Source organism: Coregonus lavaretus, assembly GCF_964263955.1.
Source record: "Coregonus lavaretus genome assembly, chromosome: 23".
NCBI lineage: Eukaryota > Metazoa > Chordata > Actinopteri > Salmoniformes > Salmonidae > Coregonus > Coregonus lavaretus.
The window spans coordinates 21,267,357-21,283,070 of record NC_140010.1 but is presented as its reverse complement, the minus strand read 5'-3'; the positions used below and the strand labels follow the sequence as shown (position 1 = coordinate 21,283,070).

Sequence of the window (15,714 nt, the reverse complement as noted above, 5' to 3'; positions counted from 1 at the left end):
GACAACATATTTCTCTCTATACTGAGCCAGGGGGCAGAATAATCATGTCTAAACCAATTTAGGATGGGGCGAAATGCAAGTGCCTGGAAATACGATTTAACGTTTGGTACAGAAAGTCCTCCTACGTCTTTCCCTCTATGTATATTCCAATAGCCAGAAGGGGGAGCTATGGGAAAAATTGAACTACAGAAATTCAGCCGTGGCAATATATTCATTTTGACAATAAATATTCTGCCGGTTAAAGCAACTGGGATATTATTCCATCTACTGAGGTCGGATTGAATTGATTTGAGAGTTCTGTTAAAGTTTCTGGCAATGGTTTTATCTAAGGAAGGAAGTACATCTACTCTCAAATATTTAAAATAGGAAACGATTGGGATTCCATAAGTAGAGATGGAGTATTCCATTGGGGTCTTGAGAGGCAGTAGGGCTTATTTGGTTTGATTAATTTTATACTGAACAAAAATATAAATGCAACATGTAAAGTGTTGGTCCCATGTTTCATGAGCTGAAATAAAAGATCCCAGAAATATTCCATGCGCACAAAAAGCTTATTTCTCTCAAATCCTGTGCACAAATTTGTTTACATCTCTGTTAGTGAGCATTTCTCCTTTGCCAAGATAAGCCATCCACCGGACAGGTGTGGCATATCAAGAAGCTGATTAAACAGCATGATCATTACACAGGTGCACCTTGTGCTGAGGACAATAAAAGGCCACTCTAAAATGTGCAGTTTTGTCACACAACACAATGCCACAGATGTCTCAAGTTTTGAGGGAGCATGCAATTGGCATGCTGACTGCAGGAATGTCAGAGAATGTAATGTTAATTTCTCTACCATAAGCCGCCTCCAACGTAGTTTTAGAGAATTTAGCAGTACATCCAACCAACCTCACAACCGCAGACCACGTGTAACCATACCAACCCAGGACCTCCACATTCGGCTTCTTCACCTGCGTGATCGTCTGAGGAGGGGGAGGGGGGAGTGCTGAGGAGTATTTCTGTTTGTAATAAAGCCATTTTGTAGGGAAAAACTCATTCTGATTGGCTGGACCTGGCTCCCCAGTGGGTGGGTCTATGCCCTCCCAGGCCCGTCCATGGCTGCGCCCCTGGCCAGTCATGTGAAATCCATAGATTAGGGCCTAATGAATTTATTTCAATTGACTGATTTCCTTCTATGAACTGTAGCTCAGTAAAATCTTTGAAATTGTTGCATGTTGCGTTTATATTTTTATTCAGTATCCTCAGTACTCGTCACAGAATCACACACCAAACGAAAATGGATGCAGCAGGAGTTTCCCAGTGCCTCGACCAGCACCAGCAGCAGCTTGCCCAGTTGAACGCTGCCATGCAGGAAGTGCTCCAAACTCTGCATAATCTGCCCAGCGCTCCGGTTCCACCTCAGGGAGCGGCGAGTGCCCCCAATCCACCTGTTCCCAGACTATCACCCACTTCTGCAGGAACCCTCGCCCTATCGGAGCACTTTGACGGTAAAACTACTAAATGTAGCGGCTTCCTGCTACATGTTTCACTTTATCTGGCGCGTCAGCCTGGGGCATATCCATCTGACCAAGCCAGCATAGCACTGGTGATTTCACTACTTAAAGGGAAGGCGCTGGATTGGGCCACGGCAGTCTGGGAAGGAGAGGAGGCAGTGGCACTACCTTACCCCACCTTCCTCGCTCGGTTCAGTGCGGTGTTTGATCATCCCACAGAGGGAAAGGAGGGGGTGAGCGTCTCCTCTATCTACAACAGAGAGAGGGGCCTGCGTCCGAGTATGCTCTGAGCTTTCGCATGGTGGCGGCCTCTTCCGGCTGGAATAAGCGTGCTCTTCGCACGGCCTTCAGGAGAGGCTTACGGGAGGACATCAAGATGGAACTCGCATGTCGGGACAACGAGATGGACCTTGATACCCTCATCACCATGTCCATCCGTCTTGACGACATGTTGAGAGAGAGACGGCGTTCCCAACACCTCCCGGAGTCTCGACGCTCACCCCATCTGAGCTATGGAAGCCGCCCTGCTTCCGAGTCCTCACCTATGGAGGTGGGCAGCACCCCCTACACCACCACGGACCACAGATTTCCTGGCGGCTCCCTATCTAGGCGGTATGACTCCTGTCGCCGCTCCGTGAGGGTTACGTCAGCTCCTATCACAAAACCATTGTTTTTAGTTCCCATAACGGTGTCTGGTTATTCCTTCTCTTCCATTTCTATTGCGATGATAGATTCCGGATCAGCGGGTAACCTTATAGATAGGGAGCTGCTCTCTGAATGGGGGTTGCCCACCGTGCCACTGCCATCTCCGCTACACGTCACCTCACTGGACAATAAACCCCTTGGATCAGGCACCATTACGGACATCACTCTACACATCACCATCACCATTCCCACACTACCGGAGCACCACGAGGAGCTGTCATTCCACATCGTCATGTCACCCCTTCACCAGATCGTCTTGGGATTGCCCTGGCTCAGACTACACAACCCCACCATCAATTGGAGCACTAAGGGTATCACAGCCTGGTCTACCTCATGCCGGAAGACCTGCCTGCCGGTGGTTTGTTGTTCCACGTCAGTGGAGAGTCTGGAGTCCGCCCTCCAGCCCAACATTCCACGTGAGTATGCAGATCTCTCCGATGTCTTCTCTTCAGTAAAGGCTACGTGTCACCCTCCTCACAGGCCCTGGGACTGCACCATTGACCTGCTGGAGGGACAACACCCCCCGAAGAGTTGCATTTACCCCCTTTCCATGGCGGAGACTGAGGCCATGGAGAAGTATGTGGCGAAGACCCTGAAACAGGGGTTCATCAGACGCTCTACCTCTCCTGCCTCCGCCAGCTTCTTCTTCATGGCCAAAAAAGACGGAGAACTGAGACCTTGCATTGACTACAGGGGGCTGAATGCAGTCACCACCAAGTACCGGTACCCCCCTCCCTCTGGTTCCGTCGGCCATCGAGCAGCTACGAGGGGCCCGGTACTTTACCAAGTTGGACCTGAGGAGTGCCTACAACCTGATCCGAATCCGGGAAGGAGATGAGTGGAAGACGGCATTCAGCACTACCTCAGGCCACTATGAATACTGCGTCATGCCCTACGGCCTCGCCAACGAACCTTCTGTTTTCCAGTCCTTCGTCAATGACGTGTTCTAGAACATGCTGAGTAGACAGGTGGTGGTGTACATCGACGATATCCTGATCTACTCGGCTACGTTCGAGGAGCACATCAGGGACGTCCAAGCTATCCTACTCCGCCTCCGAGAACACAGCCTGTTGGTGAAGGGGGAGACATGCGAATTCCACCAACAGGCCATCTCCTTCCTGGGATACCGGATCAGTCCTCAGGGGGTGTTCATAGAAGGAATGAAGGTTATGACCAGTTCCCACCACCGTCAAGGGCCTACAGAGCTTCCTGGGTTTCGCTAATTTCTACCGGCGTTTCATCAGGTCCTTCAGCTCCATAGCCACCCCACTCACCTCTCTCCTTAAGGGTGGGCCTCAGAAGCTGGCCTGGAACCCTGAGGCTGATGCTGCCTTCAAGAGGCTGAAGGTGAGGTTCACCACAGCGCCCATCCTAAAACACCCAGATCCCTTCATCCTGGAGGCGGACGCATCGTTGTTGCCAGATAATTCCTGCGTCTGCGTCCTGCCTCTTTGTATACTCAGTACTCCTCACAGATACATTGTCTAAATATAAACTCAGCAAAAAAAGAAACGTCCTCTCACTGTCAACTGCGTTTATTTTCAGCAAACTTAACGTGTAAATATTTGTATGAACATAAAAAGATTCAACAACTGAGAGGTAAAATGAACAAGTTCCACAGACACGTGACTAACAGAAATGGAATAATGTGTCCCTGAACAAAGGGGGGGTCAGTATCTGGTGTGGCCAGTCAGTATCTGGTGTGGCCACCAGCTGCATTAAGTACTGCAGTGCATCTCCTCCTCATGGACTGCACCAGATTTGCCAGTTCATGCTGTGAGATGTTACCCCACTCTTCCACCAAGGCACCTGCAAGTTCCCAGACATTTCTGGGGGGAAAGGCCCTAGCCCTAACCCTCCGATCCAACAGTTCCCAAACGTGCTCAATGGGATGGAGATCCGGGCTCTTCGCTGGCCATGGCTGAACACTGACATTCCTGTCTTGCAGGAAATCACGCACAGAACGAGCAGTATGGCTGGTGGCATTGTCATGCTGGAGGGTCATGTCAGGATGAGCCTGCAGGAAGGGTACCACATGAGGGAGAAGGATGTTTTCCCTGTAACGCACAGCGTTGAGATTGCCTGCAATGACAACAAGCTCAGTCCGATGATGCTGTGACACACCGCCCCAGACCATGACGGACCCTCCACCTCCAAATCGATCCCGCTCCAGAGTACAGGCCTCGGTGTAACGCTCATTCCTTCGACGATAAACGCAAATCCGACCATCACCCCTAGTGAGACAAAACCGCGACTCATCAGTGAAGAGCACTTTTTGCCAGTCCTGTCTGGTCCAGTGACGGTGGGTTTGTGCCCATAGGCGACGTTGTTGCCAGTGATATCTGGTAAGGACCTGCCTTACAACAGGCCTACAAGCCCTCAATCCAGCCTCTCTCAGCCTATTGCGGACAGTCTGAGCACTGATGGAGGGATTGTGCGTTCCTGGTGTAACTCGGGCAGTTGTTGTTGCCATCCTGTACCTGTCCCACAGGTGTGATGTCCGGATGTACCGATCCTGTGCAGGTGTTGTTACACGTGGTCTGCCACTGCGAGGACGATCAGCTGTCCGTCCTGTCTCCCTGTAGCTCTGTCTTAGGCGTCTCACAGTACGGACATTGCAATTTATTGCCCTGGCCACATCTGCAGTCCTCATGCCTCCTTGCAGCATGCCTAAGGCACGTTCACGCAGATGAGCAGGGACCTTGGGCATCTTTCTTTTGGTGTTTTTCAGAGTCAGTAGAAAGGCCTCTTTAGTGTCCTAAGTTTTCATAACTGTGACCTTAATTGCCTACCGTCTGTAAGCTGTTAGTGTCTTAACGACCGTTCCACAGGTGCATGTTCATTAATTGCTTATGGTTCATTGAACAACTTTGCAATGAAGATCTGTGAAGTTATTTGGATTTTTACGAATTATCTTTGAAAGACAGGGTCCTGAAAAAGGGATGTTTCTTTTTTTGCTGAGTTTAATAAAATATTGGCTTTTCTCTTTTGAGTGTGATTAGACTGGGTTGTGGTTAATATTAGAGCTGCATTTATTCCCAGCATGCAATCAGAAGCACCCAAAATAAATAAATCTATCTTCATTAACCTCCTTGCTTATCTCAGGAGATTGCATGTACAGTTGAAGTCGGAAATTTACATACACTTAGGTTGGAGTCATTAAAACTTGTTTTTCAACCACTCCACAAATTTCTTTTTAGCAAACTATAGTTGTGGCAAGTCGGTTAGGACATCTACTTTGTGCATAACCCAAGTAATTTTTCCAACAATTGTTTACAGATAGATGATTTCACTTATAATTCAATGTATCACAATTCCAGTGGGTCAGAAGTTTACATATACTAACTTGACTGTGCCTTTAAACAGCTTGGAAAATTCCAGAAAATGATGTCATGGCTTTAGAAGCTTCTGATAGGCTAATTGACATCATTTGAGTCAATTGGAGGTGTACCTGTGGATATATTTCAAGGCCTACCTTCAAACTCAGTGCCTCTTTGCTTGACATCATGGGAAAATCAAAATAAATCAGCCAAGACCTCAGAAAAAGAATTGTAGACCTCCACAAGTCTGGTTCATCCTTGGGAGCAATTTCCAAATGCCTGAAGGTACCACGTTCATCTGTACAAACAATAGTACGCAAGTATAAACACCATGGGACCACGCAGCCGTCATACCGCTCAGGAAGGAGACGCGTTCTGTCTCCTAGAGATTAACGTACTTTGGTGCGAAAAGTGCAAATCAATCCCAGAACAACAGCAAAGGACCTTGTGAAGATGCTGGAGGAAACAGGTACAAAGGTATCTATGTCCACAGTAAAACGAGTCCTATATCGACATAACCTGAAAGGCTGCTCAGCAAGGAAGAAGCCACTACTCCAAAACCGCCATAAAAAAGCCAGACTACAGCTTGCAACTGCACACGGGGACCAAGATCGTACTTTTTGGAGAAATGTCCTCTGGTCTGATGGAACAAAAATAGAACTGTTTGCCATAATGACCATCTTTATGTTTGGAGGAAAAAGGGGGCCGCTTGCAAGCCGAAGAACACCATCCCAACCGTGAAGCACGGGGGTGGGAGCATTATGATGTGGGGGTGCTTTGCTGCAGGAGGGACTGGTGCACTTCACAAAATAGATGGCATCATGAGGAAGGAAAAATATGTGGATATATTGAAGCAACATCTCAACACATCAGTCAGGAAGTTAAAGCTTGGTCGCAAATGGGTCTTGCAAATGGTCAATGACCCCAAGCATACTTCAAAAGTTGTGGCAAAATGGCTTAAGGACAACAAAGTCAAGATATTGGAGTGGCCATCAGAAAGCCCTGACCTCAATCCTATAGAAAATGTGTGGGCAGAACTGAAAAAGCGTGTGCGAGCAAGGAGGCCTACAAACCTGACTCAGTTACACCAGCTCTGTCAGGAGGAATGGGCCAAAAATCACCCAACTTATTGTGGGATGCTTGTGGAAGGCTACCTGACACGTTTGACCCAAGTTAAACAATTTAAAGGCAATGCTACCAAATACTAATTGAGTGTATGTAAACTTCTTACCCACTGGGAATGTGATGAAATAAATAAAAGCTCACAGGTCCTCAACTGGCAGCTTCATTAAATAGTACCCGCAAAACACCAGTCTCAACGTCAACAGTGAAGAGGCGACTCCGGGATGCTGAACTTCTAGGCAGAGTTGCAAAGAAAAAGCCATATCTCAGACTGCCCATCTTAATCTTTTCTTTTTATTGGCCAGTCTGAGATATGGCTTTTTCTTTGCAACTCTGCATAGAAGGTCAGCATCCCTGAGTCGCCTCTTCACTGTTGACATTGAGACTGGTGTTTTGCGGGTACTATTTAATTAAGCTGCCAGTTGAGGACCTGTGAGGCATCTGTTTCTCAAACTAGACACTCTAATGTACTTGTCCTCTTGCTCAGTTGTGTACCGGGGCCTCCCACTCCTCTTTCTATTCTGGTTAGAGCCAGTTTGCGCTGTTCTGTGAAGGGAGTAGTGCACAGCGTTGTACGAGATCTTCAGTTTCTTGGCAATTTCTCGCATGGAATAGCCATCATTTGTCATAACAAGAATAGACTGATGAGTTTCAGAAGAAAGTTATTTGTTTCTGGCCATTTTGAGCCTGTAATCGAACCCACAATTGCTGATGCTCCAGATACTCAACTAGTCTCAAGAAGGCCAGTTGTATTGCTTCTTTAATCAGCACAACAGTTTTCAGCTGTGCTAACATAATTGCAAAAGGGTATTCTAATGATCAATTAGCCTTTTAAAATGATAAACTTGGATTAGCAAACACAACGTGCCATTGGAACACAGGACTGATGGTTGCTGATAATGGGCCTCTGTACGCCTATGTAGATATTCCATTAAAGATCAGCCGTTTCCAGCTACAATAGCCATTTACAACATTAACAATGTCTACACTGTATTTCTGATCAATTTGATGTTATTTTAATTGACCAAAAAAAATAAAAAAAATCGAAAACAAGGACATTTCTAAGTGACCCCAAACTTTTGAACGGTAGTGTGTATAGCTCAGTGTATATATGTGTATATATACAGTATATATGTTTATACTGTATACTCCGGAGGGATTGTGAAATTAAAAGTGCTGAAAATAAAATGGTCTTTCTCCAAATGGTTCTAGTAGAGTAATGGTCTACCCTGACACATTACAAGGGGATAGGATGCCGTTCCCTCTGCTCCACCATTGATATTCATGGAGATTCACTCATGACAAGCACATCAAAATACCAGACAGCCGGTCAAAACCGTGGGCCCAGGGAAACTAGCTAGTGTCGCAGAGGAAATAAATCACAGCTGAACTGTGACGGAATTCTTGAAGTGAAGCTTTTTACTCCTTGACATGTCCTCTGTGTCTGTCATTCTCTATGATAGGAACCTAATGCTCCTCTAGTTTTGTGAGTGTTTAAATCAAAATAATCTCTCAGAGACTAATGCTTTACTGACAAAGCAGATTGTGTATGTGTTAAAAAATACTGATTTAGGATCTCAGCTCTCCCCACCACAATCCTAACCTTCACAATTATTAGAGTAGATTTGAGAGATAATATTAGAGTGCATTGTTTTTGAGAGCACTAAGCGCATAAACAAAAGGAATAGAATAAACAGTGTCTACGTTTCCAGTTGTTGTAACAGTTTGTTGTCGTTTCTCCACTCCTGTCTTTACAGCTCCTATCAGGAACATCATCTGCAGCAGTTCCCAGGCTGGCCCACTGTCTGTGGACTGAACAGACACCATGAAGGGTCTATCAAGCAGCCGTAGCCACCACCATTTGGTCACCTGTGACCCTGGTTCCTACGATGCCCTAGGCCATGGCCACCACCCTGACCGCAAGCCCTACCTGATCAACCAGATGGACATGCCCATGTCCCACCCCTCTGACCACCCCTACTACACCCAGGTCCAGAGCCAGCAGAACCAGAGGAACCACACTGCCTTCCCCTCAGACAGTAGTGTGGTGCCCTATGGGACCTTCCCTAGACGACACTACAGCAGCTCACACCACGAGCTGAAGGATCGGATGGGGATGGAAGAGTGTGCTGTGGTGCCCTATGGTGTGGGTGTTGGTGTGGGTAACATTGTTCCCAACAAGGGTGTCAATGTCCGCCTGCCTGTCAACCTGCTGGACCAGTTTGAGAGGCAGCCGTCGTTCACGCGGGACGGCTACCACACGCTGCAGTACAAGAGGACGGCACTTGAGCAGCGCAACGACAGCCCCGGACGCATCCGCCACCTGGTCCACTCCGTCCAGAAACTCTTCGCCAAGTCCCACTCCCTGGAGGGGCCACACTCCAAGCAGGGAAGCTTAAATAGCAGCAGGAACAGCCCCGAGAGCGAGACGCCCCCCACGCAGAAGCACCGCAAACGCAGCAAGAGCAGGGAGCGCTGCAAGTCGGCTGAGCCCAAGCACAGGAGCCCCACCTCGGGGTACTGGAGCTCAGACGACATCCTGGATGACCGAGACGTCTGCCACAGCCTGTTCCACAGCCCCACCGGAGTCATGACCATGGGCCGCCACCCGGACAAGTCCCAGTCGCAGTACTTTATGGAGGCCTTCAACACCATCAGCGAACACGCCCTGAAAACGTCGCGCAGTAATAACGACGTAGTAAAACACACCTGTGTCCCCTCCCATATCCCCATAAGCATGGACGCCCAGCTCATGAAGAAGAGCTTGTGGTCATCCAGTCTAACGGTGAGCAGGGCTCGCCAAGTCTACCAGAAGGCCTCAGTAAACTTAGATCATAAAGCGCTAGTGAAATCTGAGGCTTGTCAGCAGGAGCGCTCATGCCAGTTCTTGCAGGTATGCAATTCTTTAAATTCACCCCTAAACCCAAACCCCCCTTAACCACCTACCTACCCCACTGGAGAGGATCTATCCCCCCTCCACTTTCATTTGATTTGAAGAGAGAAGTAAGTGCAAACCAGTAGTGGCCTTACTTCCTTTAATAGCCTTTTTTCTTTTAAACCCATCAGTGACTGGCATTATTTCCTGTTTATAAACCTCTTCATTTCATAGATTTCCCAGTTTTTGGGTTCTTTAATTCTTTACTAATAATTTGGTGTGGTGTGTGTGTCTGTGAATGCAAGCATGCGTGTGTACTGTGTGAATATTCTCATGACGTTGTACACAAAGATTATGTTGCCAAACCCATCACCTCTGAAATTCCACTCACAAAACATGAGACACAGTTTGCACAACAGAAGCACAAACAGCACACCTCTAAATAGATCTAAGCACTCAACTTCAACTCAGTTTATTTACAGAAATATCCAAATACTGATTATTAATGATTATGTTCATGTAAATTATATGTATATGTTGTTCTCTACAGTAGTTAATCTCCTGTCTTTCTCACTCTCACTCGTTCTACACTCTAAATGCATTTTCTAATCACTGAATAGGTATATAATGTATAGCAGACATGTAGGAGTGGTTTTATGTATGATAGGCTAATAGAAGACTTTGAGACACAGCTTAGCAGTCAGCGACACTGTGAACCAGCACGTGTGGGCACAAACCTAATTAGTCTGCTTAGATGTTTCCCATGTATTCCCTATTATCCTGCAACAGGTAAAGGATCTTCATTTGATTACCCTGTTGCAGGAGAACGTTCCTGCAATGCAGGATATTTAAAACTTGTAGTGTATTTGAGATTTAAAAAGGCTTCTGAAGTTTGTAACTTCCACTGTGAAATTCACACTTGATTTTCCCATACGGAAAATGTATCAACCACTTCAAAAATGTCCATTAATTATAATCCACATAATAATTCACATTTCCTGCTGTAGCAAACTGGCTCAAATTAAGATCCTACATCTGTATCTCTTTCTGCTGTATATAGTTACTCTGTTACCATAGAAACACCCTCCAACATTAGTGACAGGATTGAGTCGAAGGTTGGGATAGGATAGTGGTAGCTGTGTTATTAGTACAAATGGAGACCAATTACCTATATGTCTGTGAGTCGAGTGCCATGTGAGAAAAGATTTTAAAAAATATATATGCAGCTTTTTGAAATTCTGTAAAAAAAACTGGAGCTAAGCATTTTGATTTCTCAAATCTCAGATCTAAACTTCTAAATTAGTGTAGTTATTTTGACAGGGATGTTGTGAGTCGATTTGTCGTGTTTAATGTTGGAGTTAGTTATTTTTAAGTTGATATTGATACTGTATTGTGTACATGAATGTCCTACAGGGAAGACCCCAGTGACAAATACACATGCACAGTACCCAATTACTGACATATTCTTGGAATTATTTGCTGCCGCCTTAGCCAATCATCACAACATTTAGATCTTCAAATATTCAGCCCCACACTGTGTACAGTGAACGGTTAGCTATAGTAAATAATAGTAACCAATGCTATACCAGACATGTAGGAGTGGTTTTATATATGATAGGCTAATAGAAGACATTGAGACACAGCTTAGCAGTCAGCGACACTGTGAACTAGCACGTGTGGGCACAGACCTAATTAGACAAAGACATAATCCAAAACTTAAAATACACTGTTGATTTTAGGTGCGTTATAACATTTACTGTACTTTTTGCCGCATTTGTTGATAACGAAATCTGAAAATACTCGGGCTTCATTCAGTAACATGATAAGAATATTATTGAAACATTTTGGGTAGGTGCAACATAACACCAAAAAATGAAAAGAGTTTGAGTGAGAGGTCTAACTGGTGTTTCCAAGGGGCCACACACATTTCAATGCACTTTTATGACTCAAAGAAGAGTTCAACTATAAGGTGCTTTTTTGAGCTCTCCTAGCTGTTCCGTTGAGGAACTAGAGCAAGCAAACTTGTAGTTGTTTTCTTTGAAATTCAGCCCTGCATCCCCGCCTTTACACAATTAATGTTGTTGTTTATGCAATCCAAAGACAGTCCAATAAAAATCGCAATCTGGGTCAGGTGAGCGTAATTTGACAGCTTGTTCTATTGCCAACATGACTAGCTGAATTATAAAATACCATCTTACAGTGTTAGGCTTTCACTAGGCAATTCAGAGAAGCGGATCGTAATTTTAGTGCGCATAGAATGGAGTCGTGAGTGCATTCAGATGTGTGGTCCGCAGCAAATGTTCTTCACAGTACAACAAACATAGGCTCATTCTGTTCAGGACAACCCATGGTATAACTCCATGTCATCTTGTAACTGTACATCAAACATGGTATACGTTGACACTGTATATTGCATGAGTTTTATGATATGGAAATGTGAAGTGCACATTTGGACTCACGGATGTTTGGCTTGCTTGTATGACATCAAAGCAGTATTTATTATAATCCTCAAAGTCTCATCTTTCAAAATACATCAAGTCCTTGTAATTTGCAGCATTTCCCTCACTCAGACAATAAAACATTTGCAAACTTTCCCCAATTATCTGGAGAGATGGGGGCAACTTCTTGTTGCGCGTGATGCTCATGTTCAGAATGGCTGTCAGTCAAAACCCATACAGAGCTGTGAAGCGGAGACCCTGAGCTCTGACTTCAGATATAGCATTTTATTGTATAGCCACTGCGTTCTCATTTAGGCACTTATCAGTGTCCAAATCTGCTATTTTCAGCCCGTATACGGGAACAAGTGTAAAACGCTACACCTCAAATACACTACAAGTTTTATATTTCCTGCATTGCAGGAAAGTTCTCCTGCAACAGGGTGATCAAATTAATACCCTACATCTGTAGTGTGTGGGCATGCAGCCGCCCGGCGGTAATAGAGTAACTCTGACTCCACAGCCTCCTTTTATATTCAACCTGCTCATTTCTGCTCTGGCTGTCTCCCTAGTTACCAAGGCTCCTCTCCCTCTGCAGATTCATGTAATTACTAAGTCTTCGGAGGAGTGGGATTTTCTCTCCTCCAGCATCAACTTAGTCTCCAAAGTATTTTTGAATGCAATATGGTAACTACCCAAATTGGGTATATCATTGGAAGATTAATAGATACTCTCTGGTAACCCATTATTTCACTGTTTCTGAATTAACCTTATAAAGAAGGGACACCATAATCCCTCTCAGGATGGAGGATGTAGTGGTATTCATATTAGCACATCAACTATTATACAATAAAGAATAGTTTGGAAGTTCGGGTTGTGCTAGTGTTTGTGCCCTAGTTTTACTAATTAGTTTAACCCATATGTCTGGCTACCTCATTGTGTTTCTCCTTCAATCTATTCTTTCCCTCTCACCTATACAAAGCCTTAAAATACTTTGTTTCAGGTTAGCTCAAATGTTATACCACCCTGATGTTGTTGTTTGAGCTCAGACAGACACCCTAGTTCTCTGTGAACATCCTTTTGATAAGTCTGTGTGTGCCCTTAGGGAGACTCCACACTAGCAGATGCCCAGGTTGTCAGGAAGACGTTTTTAGTGTAATCATGTGAACTCACACCAGCCTCTCCCTTAATTACCTATTTATTACCTTCAATGCTCAGTATGAGAGTTAGAGAGAGGTAGGGGTCTGACTGTGCGTTGGATGTTGTTGTGACGCTGGGTTGGCCGGACCGGACCAGGTAGATGTGGGTTCATGGCGCCATGCATTCATCCGTGGAGGTGCCTGATGCCCTGTTGTCACCTCCCCCGTCCCCACAGGTGCCCCAGGACGAGTGGAGCAGCTTCTCGCCCCTGGGGGGGAAGGAGGACGACATCCCGTGTCGACGCATGCGCAGCGGGAGCTACGTGAAGGCAATGGCCGAGGAAGAAGACAGTGAAGACTCGGAGGGAAGTCCGAAGCCGTCGCCAAAGGTCCAGGCCCAAGGTCGACGAGCCAGCTATCTCAAAGCCACCCAGCCATCACTGACTGAAATGACCACCTTAAAGTAAGACTCCGCTCTATGACATTTTAAAGTGACTTTAACTTACTTTCATTATCATAGTCCTTATGATTTCACATTCTTTGGGTCATTTAGGTATACACCTTAGTATACCTAAATGACCCGTTTACTGCAGTGGGGGAGAAGCATGAAGAAATCAGACAACTGTGTTAGGATGAGGTCCTCCGACCCCCAGCTTTATTGGTACTTTGGACTGCCTTAAAGTAGTGCAAGGATTTCTGCTGATAATTTGATACCATTATATAGAGAGGCTGCTCATAGCATTCAGTATCACTCTGACATATCTGGGACTTACAGCTAGAATTTGTGAATTCATTAAAGCAGCATCCAATTCAAGAGACAGCCCAGCCCGGTGCCTGTACATTTTCCCCTGCATCCCGTTCCACTCAGTGAGTAAAGAGTATTAAAGTTTCAAACACCAGGGGAAATGACTGGAAAGTTCTACTGACTGTAGATGAAGTGAGAAACAATTTTTAAATGAGCCTTTCAGTTGAAAAAGTACAGTATATTCTAAGTTATATCATTATATTCTTCTAGGTTTATTATAATCTGCACAATGAACAAATATGTCAATCCCTAAGCATTGAAAACATCTCTCAATTTAAATGTGAAAGGATCTTTGACAAAAGTTGAGCTAAAGGCACTAGCATTGTGTGAAAAGCATCCCTATCCGTGACTGTGATCCGTGTTCTAAATCAGCTTGTATTGGCTTTCTGTCTAAAGCTCTGCATGCCTCATATCCTTTGATAGTGTACTGTGCCTCTCCTAGTTCTGTTGTTCATGTTCTGAACTCCACTAGGCATCTGAAACAGTTTGGCAGGCACAAAGTGATCCTTAGATTACCACATCTGCTGCCCAATGGTTACTGTACTGAATGTGGGCCATGCAGATTTACTACTGCACTGTGGAGTAAGGATGTGATCATCCACACTGATGAATCGGCTTCCCAATCAACAAGAACAAGTTTGATTTATTACACGAAAACGAATGTATTTAATGTTTTAGGAAATAGATAAGTGTAATAGTTTTACACTTTTGTTTCATTTTCTCTCTTTGACGTAGGCCTACAGTAGTTCATAGTGTCAGGTGAACCGATGTGGATGTGGTGGAGGAGTCAGGCGCAGGACACAGAGGCTTCGTCCAACAGACTTTACTAGTCAAAAGTGCAAAATACAATACACGGCCTCGAAAACAAACAGAGGCGAGTGAATACGTAAACCATGCGTAAACACTAAACAAACAAACAGAGCGTCAACACGCAGCTCCGAAATACAGGCAGACAACAACACACAATCTAACCTATACAAAACAGGGAACTTATAGGACACGTAATCAGAACACAAACAGACACAGGTGTACAAGACAGACCAAAGCAATCACACCACGAAACATTCAACGGTGGCAGCTAGTACTCCGGGGACGGCGAACGCCGAAGCCTGCCCGAACCAGGAGGAGGAGCAGTCTCGGCCGAAACCGTGACACATAGGCTCCATAGACTTTGCACTAACAGCATTACATTTACATTTTAGCAGGGATGTGATTAGATTCTCCCCAGAAACAAACCAGGCTGTCTCTGTTTTTAATTAAGTACCCACACTGCTAGAGAAGGTATGGTGATTAATTACATTCATTAGCCTGGGGAATTCTCTTTAGAAGTGCTGTACTCACAGAATGGAACTTCATTGCTGTGTTATTTGACTTGGATTACAGGCAGAGGGTATGTGTCATCATTAATGATATATCCATTTTGATTCAGTTATCATATACAGTTGAAGTCGGAAGTTTACATACACTTTAGCCAAATACATTTAAACTCAGTTTTTCACAATCCCTGACATTTAATCCTAGTAAACATTCCCTGTTTTAGGTCAGTTAGGATCACCACTTTATTTTAAGAATGTGAAATGTCAGAATAATAGTAGAGGAAATGATTTATTTCAGCTTTTATTTATTTCATCACATTCCCAGTGGGTCAGCAGTTTACATACACTCAATTAGTATTTGGTAGCATTTCCTTTAAATTCCTTAACTTGGGTCAAATGTTTCGGGTAGCCTTCCACAAGCTTCCCACAATAAGTTGGGTGAATTTTGGCCCATTCCTCCTTACAGAGCTGGTGTAACTGAGTCAGGTTTGTAGGCCTCCT

At 45.0% G+C, this 15,714-nt stretch overlaps 1 protein-coding gene across 3 annotated transcripts in view; it reads left to right on the top strand.

Moving 5' to 3' along the window:
• Positions 1-8,468: 8,468 nt before the first annotated feature.
• dlgap1a (discs, large homolog-associated protein 1a) overlaps positions 8,469-15,714 on the top strand; it is a gene marked incomplete at both ends in the record, with an annotated part of 32,018 nt that continues 24,772 nt past the window's right edge. For 2 of the 3 annotated variants that reach the window (XM_084188171.1, XM_084188172.1), the window contains 2 exons: positions 8,469-9,536; positions 13,329-13,555. In XM_084188171.1, coding sequence (XP_084044297.1) covers positions 8,469-9,536; positions 13,329-13,555 — 1,295 coding nt within the window. Of the gene's footprint in view, positions 9,537-13,253; positions 13,556-15,714 lie in introns of all 3 variants that reach the window. The other variant, XM_084188173.1, reaches the window with a different exon arrangement.